This window comes from Xiphophorus maculatus, chromosome 11 (assembly GCF_002775205.1).
Source record: "Xiphophorus maculatus strain JP 163 A chromosome 11, X_maculatus-5.0-male, whole genome shotgun sequence".
NCBI lineage: Eukaryota > Metazoa > Chordata > Actinopteri > Cyprinodontiformes > Poeciliidae > Xiphophorus > Xiphophorus maculatus.
The window spans coordinates 30,419,532-30,431,647 of NC_036453.1; the positions used below are offsets into that span (position 1 = coordinate 30,419,532).

Consider the following 12,116-nt stretch of genomic DNA (forward strand, 5'->3'; position numbering starts at 1 on the left):
GCTATAGCTTTCTGCCGTGGCATCTCCTGATGCAAAGTGAGGCACAGACAGGCAGCATCGCAGGAAGACATGTGGCCTGAGTCTGGGTTGTGATTGGCATTTGGAATCAGTTCATCCTTCTCATTTTTAATTCAAGGATGTAAATAAAGTCTTTGTCAGCCATTTTTCTTTGTTTCTAAATATGTTATTAGAAAGAATAATATCCATTTGAATTAGTTTGTTGCAATGCATAAAGATATAAGGGATAAGCAACAATTACAAAAATAACATATGACTATATTTAGAAAATCATGACCAACTCCCTTCCTTGTTTAAAGGAACAGAGAAACCTCTTACATTATATGATCCAAGAAGGTTAAGCAACAAGAAAATATTGCAGTGGGCTCTACTAGTTAATTTGTGAAAAGTTTAACTAATGTTTTCATATTTAAAAAAATCCATATTTGGTTTCAGATCTAAAGAGAAAATTCTGATATTAGATTTGTGCTAATGAAACTTCAGTGGTGCCTGCCACTTGGTGTACCGTCCAGCACCAAATGTTTTGCTTTGTTGCAGAGTTACATCCAAAAATGGATCAACTTTGGACTTTAAACCTAATTCAGAGTCAGGAACCAACCTATGTTATAAATGAACAATAAAAAAGCCAATTTTTTATTTTGAAAAATCACTATTAATTCTTTGTCTACTATGGCAGCAATTTGAATAAAGAGTTTTGCAATATTTTGCTGTGACATTAGTCCTTAAATTCTAGAAATATTCTTCAGGTGATAGCAGGCCAACCTTGCAATTGTCCTTATGTGAATTGTCTGAAATTTCAGAACTGCTCATGCTCAGGTTTTTGACCTGTTCATTAGGTTAGCTGTGAAAACTGAAGTTGTTTGCTGACTCTTGGTCCTTCCTTCTTCAGACCAAAATTAATTACCGGTACTTCAGTTTTGTTTTTATATAACCTAAAAAAAAGCTGTGTCATACCTACGCATTGATTTGTCCTAACACTTGGGTTCAAAGTTAGCTGGTGACATTGAAATATGTATCATGTGCATAATTATGGTAACTCATAGTGCCCATAAAAAAAATTCATCCCCTTGGATATTTTACCCGTTTATTGCTTTTACAAATCAAACATGATCAACACACTTTGGCTCTGAACATCCCCAGGAGTTCAGTTAAATCCATCATCAAGGAATTCTAAGGGATATGGCACATTTGTAAATCTGCCTGGATCAGGTCGTCCTCACAAACAGAAAGAATATGCAAGAAGGAGACTAGTGAGAAAGGCCACCAGGACATCTATGACTATGTTGAAGGAATTAGAAGCCTCATCAGGTGAGATGGAAGATGCTGCATACAGCAGTTGTTGTCTGGGTTTTTACCAGTCAAAGCTTTATAGGAGAGTGGCAATGAAGAAGCTACAGTTGAAAAAAACCCCTCATATTAAGGCTCGACTAGAGTTTGGCATCAAACAAGACGCTAAGTTTGGTGGTCACCAAACATTGCACATGACCACAAACACACCATACTCACTGTGAAACATGGTGGCAACAGCAGAAAGCCCTGTAAGGCTTTTTAAGGTAGAAGATAAAATGAATTCAGCAAAAATATAAGGAAACACCAAAGGACAATTTGTTTTCAACTGCAAGAGCTTCAGAAAACATTTATTTTCCAGCAAGACAACAGTCTGGAGCATCCAGCTAAAGCTATGCCGAAAAAAGCAACATTTTGTTGATCTTGATTGTAACATGACAAGAGTTGTTAGTTTTTTGTTGTTGTTTTTTAAAGCAAAGCTCAAACTGCATAATTTGTGCATTAGAAAGTGTTGCTTTTGATGTCTGCTTATCACAACAGGAAATACAGAATCATGACCTTTTTAGTATCTCTTGATTATGCAATTAATCCAGCAAGTGTAACAGCAGTATATCAATTTCTGATTTGAAGTTGTTTTGAATAAAAAATGCAACAGTCACATTTAGAATAATAAAAACATGAACCCCTATCAACTATACGTAATATATTACAGAATTGAGGCAAAGATATTAAACCATACAAGAGTTCTGTTGTTACTAAATCATTCCTACACATGAATCACAACATCTTCAAATACATTTAAACTTACAATCTGTTTTACTAGCTCATGCCTCAATTTATTGGATTTTAATGGCTAATTAAAGTTGATTTTTATTTGTAATCACATGTGCTGGTTTAGCATATGTGAGGTGTCCTCTGACTGATAGGTCAGTTGTTAAATCTCCTAATCATCCATGAGTCATGGTGCAAAAAAAAATACTTTCTGATAGGAAGCGATGGGAAAAAATATAAAAAAGGAAAAATGACTGTCAATCATTTACTGTCAGTCTTGGTTATCAAGCAGAGATCAACAATTTTCACTAAATTAGCACTTTAATTCATGCAAGAATAAGAACACCAAGCAGACATATCATACATGCTCATATTTTGTTGTAACTACAGAGTCACTGTCTTCTTATATTTGAGGTTTCTCAAAAGGGGTCTTGGATTCAACATTTCTGGCTCAGGTCAGCAGCATTGTAACTCCTAGGATGTTGACAAGACCTCTGACGTCTTGAAAATGAAAAAGAGCATCATCCTTAGATGTAATCCCTAAGTTTCAGCAGCGTGAAAATACAATCAGTTTCACATAAATATAACAACAAAGTGAATACTTTTTTTTCAGGATAAAAATGTACTCTCTAAATCTCCACAAACCGAAGTCACACAGTCATTTCTCAAAATATAATACAGCAAAATGAAAATGGTATTAATTCAGAAAAAAACCCCATTCTAATTAGTTTTGTACACCTTATTCAATATTCAGTGGAAAAATCTTTCTTTGTATAACAATCAAACTCCTTTGAAAATTCACTGTTTCCACTGGTATTCTAACCAGTGAAAAAAGGTTAGAATATCTGTTTCCACTGGTATTTTAACCTAATTCTCTTAGGTTGGAAGTTCTTGTTGCTGCCAACCTAATTTTTCACTCCCTCAACAGAGTCTTAATCAAATTGAAGTTAGTACTCTACTATCCATTCAAAAACAAAAAAAAATACAACTTCTGGTTGTTGGTAAACTGAAAATATCACTGTAAAACTAAATCTGCTAGTTGAATGAATAATTTTGACTTTCAATAAAAACCTATTTAGGCAATGACAGAAACAAAAACAACAGCATCCAAAATAAACATGCTGTTGCATAAAACTGATTCCTTTCAGGTGAGACTTAGTCAGATTCAGTTTTACTGATTTACTTCTTATTGATGCGTCAGTATCTAGACATGTCTTTATCAGGAATAAGTATTCTGTTATCTTTCAGTTAGCTACTGTACAGTGCCTTGCAAAAGTTTTGAACTTTAGCACCTTTTGTTGCACTACATCAAAACTTCATTGTATCTATTTAAATCTATATGTGACAAACCAAACTCAATTAGTTCATAACTGAACAGAAAGTGATATATGGTATTCAATACTATTCAAATAAAACGTTGAAAAGCATGGCATGTACATTTTTTCAGCCCCTTTAGCTATCAAGCAATAGTGGACACAGAAAACTTATGATGAAATTATTCTGGTCTGATGAGACCAAAAATGAACTTTTCAGCCAACATGCAAAGTGCAATATGTGGCTGGAACGTAACACTGCACAGCACCCAAAACACTCCAGAGTGAAACATGGTGGGTGTAGCATCATGCTGTGGGGTTGCCTGAGTCAAAATATAAGAGGATGAATGGAGTTAAATACAAGACAATCATGGAAGTAAAAAAAACAAATGGCCAAATGTTTCCCTTCCACCAGGACAACAATATACATCCAGAGTCAATAGAATAGTTTAGATTAAAGTATGTGTTTTAAAGACCAGTCAAAGTCCAAATCTAAACCCAAATAAGAACCTGTGGCAAGACTTAGAAACTGATTTTCACAGCTTTGTTCCACTCAATGTGACTACAGTTTGCTTAAAAGAATTAGAAAGCACATAAACGTGCCCATACTCCAAAGGTCTTGCAGCTATAACTGAAGAAAGGGGGTGAATACAAATGCATGCCACAGATTTTCATAGTTTTAAAAATAGTTTTATTCCCCTTCTGAAATCATGCCACCTATTTTATTAATCTGACACATACACTAAATTATGTCATAAAATGTATTGAGGTTTGTAGTTGTAACATGATAAAATGTGAAAAACGTTCAAGGGGTATGAATACTTTTTCAAAGCATGCTCAAGATGTCAAACAAAATCGATTTTGCGATGAGAAAAAATAATTTTGAGAATGTTTGCCCTCTGAATATATTCATCACTATTTGATAGGTGCCGTTATATATTTGAATTAATTTGAATACATGGTTATATGTAAAAGATTGCCAAAGGCAAAATATGTGTCTCCTGATAGTAAAATATGTTGCATTTGCTTGAGAGAGGGCAAGAAACTGCTGTAAAGTTCAGCGGCTGTGCCAAGTGTCCCTATATGATGGTCTATAAATCAGGAACATTGGGCTATTCAGGCACATATACAGAAAGATTATTAAGTTTTCATTTTAGAGCAAAAATCCTCTCATTGTTTTTTATCTAGTGGATGCTTATCACATAGAGGAAGACTAACTACTTAATGGTAAACTTTAGATTAAAAACCGCAATGCTCCTTATACGCATTTTTAATAGCATAATTTGCAAATAAGCTCAGGTGCATTGAATGGAATGCACCGTGGAGTCGTTAGCTTGAGAGGAGTAAAACCCCTCCAACACGGCCGCGCAACATTTAGCAGTCGCCCAGTTCATCGGCCATAAGCGCTCCGCGTTCTCTCATTCATTTAACTCGCCTACTGTACACTGTGCTCAACGTAGTGAATTCAATACTATGGCAAACACACTACACTACTACCAGCTTCAGCAGCATGCTTGGAACTCTAATGTTTTTGTATCCACCCGCCTCGCAAAACTTCGGTGACGTTTCACAAAAGAGGGCCAATGGGACCTCGTCTTCTATTAGGACAATGAAAAGCCTCTGACCAATCCGAGGAGCCGCAAAGAGGGCGCTGGCCAATGGCGTAGAAGCGCCGTCGAGAGTAATGTTGAGCGAGCTGAAGACTGAAGACACTGCGTATCGCCTGTGTTCCCTCATAGACAGCCATTGCAGAGCATTGAGATCCAGCGATAGTCAGTTGGTAAGTATTGTACACACGAATATTTTAAGTGTTTCAAATGATGAAGATGGAGATAACAATCCTAAACATCTTACTTATGTGTTTGCTTTGATCAAACATGAAACGATCTTGTGTTTTTTAAATATATATATTTTGCAAGAAAGCTTTAAAAATAACAGCAAAATAGCCGGCTTTAATCGGGTAACATCACATTACTCTGCTTGAGAGTGTAGGGCAGACGCTCTGTTTAAAAAAAGGAAGAAATAAAAATTAACCTTGGTTAAATTCGACGAAAATTGCGTATTTTGATAAATGCGAATAATTTTGTATATTACAGTCGTCCTGTTTTAAAGAAATGAAGTCGAAACAAGTTGTAGTTATCGTGTAAAAATTCAAGAATGTCTAGCGGACAACACGATAGGCGACAATGGTAGAAGACTCACCGTTAGCTAGCCATTGCAGTGCATTGCGAAGCTGAACGCCTGTCATGTGAAGACTGAGAAGAGTACAGATCCGAAATAAAGCCATAAAAAATCATAAAAGCACGAGAAAAATGAAGACCATCTCAAAATATGTTCGGATGATTATTTGTTTGTAAAACTTTACCCGAGAAGGTAGTGAAAAAATTACCTCACGATCTGCGCTTTACTGTAATGGCTGACTGTATTCGCATAGGAAACAAGGCAGCGAGGCAAATGGGAAGCCAGGGACAGAGGCGCAGTTCGCTTCAACTTTTTCTGGCCGGCTTTTCTCGAGAAATAAACCGACAACTATTAAATTTAACCGCGGCAAAATAAAGTTCAGTCTTTCGTGAATCGAATGACGCCACCGGGGTATTTTTCCGACGTTTGCAAAGGGTTGAAATCGGGGCTTGAAACGAAGTAGTCGCCGCGGTCGCTCTGCCCTCTATTGCATGCAGTGCAATGGCTGTGCGCTGACACAAAGAGAAGGAGCCATATTCTCCATGTTAGTGGATGAAGACGAGCGGCCATTAGGAGCTCATAGAAACCCAGTCAGTAGCACAGCCCGCTCATAGACACATCACAGACCCAATGTATTACTATACAAGGCGGCTAGTGCAATAGGAATCAATCGGGGGAAATATTTTGTCAGGATCGCCGGCTTTTTGGACGTGTTTGTCGCGTTGCAAAGCGAACTGGGAGGCGGGAGGAGACATTTGAGGGGGACTTTCTTTCATGAAGAAGGCATTCTCACAAAATGGAAGAAGAAATATTGCCGTCGTTGTTGACCTCCTTTTCCTCAACGAGAACCTTATATGCGCCATTACTACTCTGCTCGACGCAGCTTAGTTGGGACTTAAAGCAGCTTTTAAAGGGCGGAAAACGACCAATTTTAACAGAATTTTAAGCTTATTTAAAGAAATAGGAAAAATTCGGGCTTTTAAAGGAGAAGTGTTTTATCACATAACAATGCATTTTTTTTAGAATAATATGTTGAATAAACACATTTTATTTAAAAATATCACTTTTTTTGTCGAACTTATTTTATCAAATAAAAACATAAACCCATGTCAAGGAGGTGTTCTTTTTAGTCTTTTTTTTAATTTCACACTACATTTAACATAGAGTTAGTGGGTTAATGCTTCTCAGCTGAACTTGGGAAAACTTTTTAGTGACCAGAAGGTCAGTTTCTTTAAAAACATTTACGGGTTATTCTGAGTGATTTGACGTTTCTAAGGCACTTTGTAGTCGCTATAACAAGACCGCGGGCCAGTGAGTTTTATGTTTGGGGCCACCGTGCAGATTGCGTCAATAAATAAAGTCATTTTCATCGCATCAGCTCCGTCATTGCTGGGCGGTTTATTTTAGTGGACTGCGTTAAGTGGTCCTAACTCGGTTTGACAGCAGAGGGGGCAGTGGGGGGGCTTCCGGTGATGCTCTCTTTTTATAGTAGGGCGTATTAGAGACTGATGGAAGTGTAAACAAAAACACATTACGATTTATTAATTAAAATGATTTAATCAAATTTTTTTTTTTTTAAATTCAAAACAAATTTGGAGCACATTCTAGCATGCCTTTCCTTTTTTTGATCGATAGATCAAATAGTTAATTTTTTTTTTACTTTAATCCATTAATGCATCAAAAATAAGAATATTTAATAGCTTATATACACATTGATTAACATTTTTTGTTTTCTGATGAGAAAAAAACAGGTGCATCTTTGGCATTTGAAGATATACAGGTAATTTGAACCTCAGGTATTTGTTTACTAGATACTGCCATCAAGATGGGGAAAGATCCAACTAAACCGAGGGGGAAGATGTCCTCCTATGCCTATTTTGTCCAGACCTGCAGAGAGGAGCATAAGAAGAAACACCCTGATGCATCAGTGAACTTTGCGGAGTTCTCCAAGAAGTGCTCTGAGCGATGGAAGGTAGTACAAGTTCATATGGCCTGTGTTTCTGTTTGCATTTAAATAAAATAACTTCAGGAAAACATAAGAAATCAGTTTGTTGCAGATGTGGGGTCAATGATGAAGCAACTTTTCTGCTTTCAGACGATGTCTGCCAAGGAAAAGGGCAAATTTGAAGACCTGGCGAAGCAAGACAAGGCTCGCTATGAGAGGGAAATGTTGAGCTATGTGCCAGCTAGAGGTGGCAAGAAGAAGAAGTTCAAGGACCCCAATGCTCCCAAGAGACCCCCGTATGTACCGCTTGTTAAAGTTGAACTCTTCCACCTTGTTTAAGCAATTCTTTGTTTAAATAACAGGCTAAATCTCATGTTTTTTTTCTTTGTCTTCCACAGATCTGCTTTCTTCATTTTTTGCTCAGAGTTCCGCCCTAAGGTGAAAGGCGAGAACCCAGGTCTCTCCATTGGAGATGTTGCCAAGAGGCTGGGTGAGATGTGGAACAGCACTGCTTCAGAGGACAAGCAGCCCTACGAGAAGAAGGCAGATAAACTGAAGGAGAAGTATAAGAAGGTAAATAAACAAAAGTCTCCTGTCTCAATGTGCTCTTCTAACTAAAGTCCACGCCTGATTTCATCATCCGGATGTATTTTATTCCTTCACAGGACATCGCTGCTTACCGAAAAATGGGCAGCAGCGCACCGGCAAAGGCCCCCGCCAAGGCCGAGAAGGATGATGACGACGATGATGAGGATGACGATGAGGAGGAAGAGGACGACGATGATGAGGATGATGATTAGAATGGCGGGCAATATATAGTGGTCATTTTCTTGTTTATAAAGCATTTAACCCCCTTGTCCACACTTCACTTGCTAAAAGAAAATACGATAGTAACAAAGGGGTAAAAAAAACAACAAAATAAATAAAACAAACAAAAAAAATGCCAACATAAAGGCTGTGTATATCAGTTGTTTTTATGCTGTACAGTTTTTTTTCCCTTTTTTGTATAGTTAACACTACACAAGTATGGTGTCTGTATCCTTCTGCCAGTCTTATTTTCTTCCCAGTGGTAGTTTTTTCTAGACCAATATCCTACCTGGTACAGTCTAAAGGGGTGGGCTTACAGTATTTCCCTTAGCTAGCAGTGCACAGCACGTAAAAACGTCGGAGTTAGATCTGAGTGTTTCCTTCAATTTTATTTTCCTCTAAGTGTGTTTTTATTTCAAACAACATGTTATCAAAATTGACGTATCACAGTTGTTTTACTGATCTTTATGTACCACTGTAATCCTAAAAAGAAAAAAATAATAAAAAAAAGCCTTGTTTATTGTTGAACTTTAAATTGCTTCTGATGTCAATAAACTTTTTTTTAATAAAATCGATTTGTGGTGTGTGTTGAAAAAAATCTTATCCAGTATGACCTTTAGCACAAAGTTAAAATGAACTTGGAGTGGCATGATATATTGAAAAATGACATTAATATTTTATATATATATAAATGATACATAACAATTATTTCACCTCAGAAGTCTATTCTGTGAGCTCTTGGATATTCATCAATACACTTTAGTTTTGACTAATGTATGAGACCCTAAGTTTAGTTTTCCTAGGGATTATTTTATTGCTGATTAATTTATTTTGTTTATGTAAAGCACGTTGCTCAACTTTTGTTTTTAAATGTGCTATAGAAGTGATTTCTGTTGTTTTTTTTAGGTATTTTCATGATTTGTAGAGATAAATGGCAGTTAAAATTCACAGATCTCATATATTTCAATTCAAGTGTACTGTTGAGCTTCTCTATATGTTAGGGTTTATATATACCCTTGCCCTCACCCTTATATGCATATATATATAATATACATACATAAATAGAACAGATTATGCTGACTTATCAAGCCACATTAACCTTAAACCACCACCTCCTGTCAGATGGTATTTCTTTATAGTCATATAAACATGTTTCTTAACTGTACATGGAGTAGAATACAGATCAATTACTTTAACTCACTGATTAGAAAAATTCCCCTGTGGTACAAACTGATGAAATATTTGAAAAATTATGAATCCCAATCCAACCTAAGCAACCCCAAGCCTGAAGATGTTATTTATATGAGTCATTAAGCCACATTCCCTTTCAGTAGGCTGTGGAACATATCCTTAAATCATTGGCTATAAAAGCACGTATGAAACATCCTGCACTGAAATGTGATCAGTAAGAAACCAAAATTTACCCCCAAAAAGTTGAGTATGAAACAACAAAAGGTATAAAAGTGTAGAATGGCAAAGGGGCAACTGACACCCTCCACCCGAACTTCCCTCATCCGACTTGGCAACTTGTATTGCAGAATTTTAATGCATTTTAACTGACACTCAAAATTTGTATCCATCCTATTATTTTCAGTTCTGATGTCATACAGTGAAATTTAGGGTGTCTACAATCTCATATTCTGTGTAACACAGAGAAAAGGCTAAGCATCAAGCCCTGATGTACTCCATAACTAACTCTGTAGAGGCATTTATCACCCATGCTAACCCCATGCTCGCATCACAATGAGTTTGCTCACTGAACTCCAATGGATGTGCTGCTGACATGTTTTCAGCAGCTGCAATTATGCTATTAAGAATCAAAATCTGGGCTGCACAGTGTAGCACTGTTGCCTTGCAGCAAGAAGGTTCTGGGTTCGATTCTCGGCCCGGGGTCTTTCTGCATGGAGTTTGCATGTTCTCCCTGTGCATGTGTGGGTTCTCTCCGGGTACTCCGGCTTCCTCCCACAGTCCAAAAACATGACTGTTAGGTTAATTCTCTAAATTCTCTGTAGGTGTGAGTGTGTGTGTGCATGGTAGTTTGTCTTGTATGTCTCTGTGTTGCTCTGCGACAGACTGGCGACCTGTCCAGGGTGTACCCCGCCTCTCGCCCGGAACATAGCTGGAGATAGGCACCGGCAACCCTCCCGACCCCATTAGGGACAAAGGGTGAACAGAAAATGGATGGATGGATGGAATCAAAATCCCCAGGGAATGTTTCTGATACCTTGTTGAGTCTGTGCTATAAAAAATGAAATGATACCAAACATTCTTTCCTGGCTTGGAAGCTATAAGACTATTCTGCACTGTAAATATTCATGAATTTTTATTCCCTATGTATCTTAACTTTTACTATGAACTGCTAAATGAAGAAAAATTGGTCTGACATCCTAAAGCCTGGGGAAGATTAAAGGGAGCTGGAAATGCATCTAACGACCTAGGCCTTGATAAACTGCTCCTATAAAGCATGACTCATCGCCACAACTGTCTGTATCCTGTGTTTTAGCTCACTGTGGTTGTATGCAAACATGCAGCTTCACCACTCTTCCCTGCCATGCTGGGTGGTTGGTTGAAGGGTAATGAAAGTTGCAGCGTACTTGCATGCCAGGAAGCATCGCCAGCTTGCTGTTTTATTTAGTTGCAGCCACTTCATCTCTCATCTGCTCTCCAGGTCCCATCCAGGATAAAAAAAAATAAAAAAAAGGCATTTATATAAGAAGGATTACGTGCTTTGAAATCCCAGTGACATAAGTATATGACACGTCTGTGCAAGCCACTACAAACCAAACCCTGTAAGCCACATAAACAAAAGAAAATATTTATATCCCTACATTTTATAAGTGTTTTACCTCTGCTGTAAAATACAAAGATGGTCTTCTGTTTTTTTTTCTGTCATTCTCTCTCTCTAAGATGTCCTTGGCCCTTCAACAGGGACTTGATAGCAAAGTAGGCAAAGGGACAAGCACACACATGGCAGCAGCTGACCTCAGACCTGCTTTGATAAAGCCTTGTGTGACCCTGAAGGTAACGCTTCTTTTTCCTGCCCTGCTCTGATTACTTCTCTCATTTTTTTTAAAATATAGAAACTAATCAATAAACACAGTCATGGAGAAATCCCCTAATTTCTGCCCAGTGGATTAGATTTGTTGGCTTTACAGTGTCTGTTATTGTTCCTCAAAGCCAACTTGAGGCAAACACAGTTTCCAAACATTTGGCAGCTGCAAGCTACCGTCACTGGTGGTTATCAACCCCCCTTCTTTGTTAGCAGTGTGTCTAAAGTTAGAGACTGAATGAAGTCGATGTTGTTTACACTCCAAACAGTCCAACACATTGCACTTCCTATATTATAGTAACTGATAACAACGTATTACTGGAAGAGAGGCGGGTTTAAATGGAACTACTATTATGCCTTGTGCCTTTATGCAGCTGCTGATCAGTTTCTGTGCCCGCTTTTCAGGAGGAAAAGCGGGCAAACTGTGAACCCATTCAGGTTTAGCTACTGCTACCTCTTAATCTCAGCTAGTAGAGTCCACTGAATCCGATTCAGCGCAATAAGTGGTCTCATGGTGACACCTACTGGTCATATCCTGCAGTACAGCGCAATCATTTTGTCAACTGAATAGCACAATAACCATCAGGTTATTTTGCTTAGAAAAATGGAAGAGTCTGCTTAAAAAACCTTTTAAAATTGATATTTGCAGATGATATAAATATTTCCAGTTCTGGTATGGAATTGCAGCAGTTTATGGAGGAGGTCGCAAAAAACAACAATAAAAGAAAATACTGGTTTGATATCA

General features: G+C 37.6%; 1 protein-coding gene across 1 annotated transcript; it reads left to right on the forward strand.

Moving 5' to 3' along the window:
- The first annotated feature begins 5,061 nt into the window (after positions 1 to 5,061).
- Positions 5,062 to 8,832, forward strand: LOC102238067 (high mobility group-T protein-like). Its single transcript, XM_005808421.2, has 5 exons — positions 5,062 to 5,169; positions 7,382 to 7,542; positions 7,666 to 7,811; positions 7,914 to 8,088; positions 8,181 to 8,832. The coding sequence occupies exons 2-5, from the start codon at positions 7,396 to 7,398 to the stop codon at positions 8,313 to 8,315; spliced, it is 603 nt and encodes a 200-aa protein (XP_005808478.1). The 5' UTR covers positions 5,062 to 5,169; positions 7,382 to 7,395; the 3' UTR covers positions 8,316 to 8,832.
- The last annotated feature ends 3,284 nt before the right edge of the window (positions 8,833 to 12,116 follow it).

Coding starts and splice junctions, on each gene's coding strand:
- LOC102238067 (XM_005808421.2), top strand. CDS start 7,396: ATGGGGAAAGATCCAACTAAACCGAGGGGGAAGATGTCCTCCTATGCC. Junction 7,543..7,665: donor AGTGCTCTGAGCGATGGAAG/GTAGTACAAGTT, acceptor TTCTGCTTTCAG/ACGATGTCTGCCAAGGAAAA. Junction 7,812..7,913: donor AATGCTCCCAAGAGACCCCC/GTATGTACCGCT, acceptor TGTCTTCCACAG/ATCTGCTTTCTTCATTTTTT.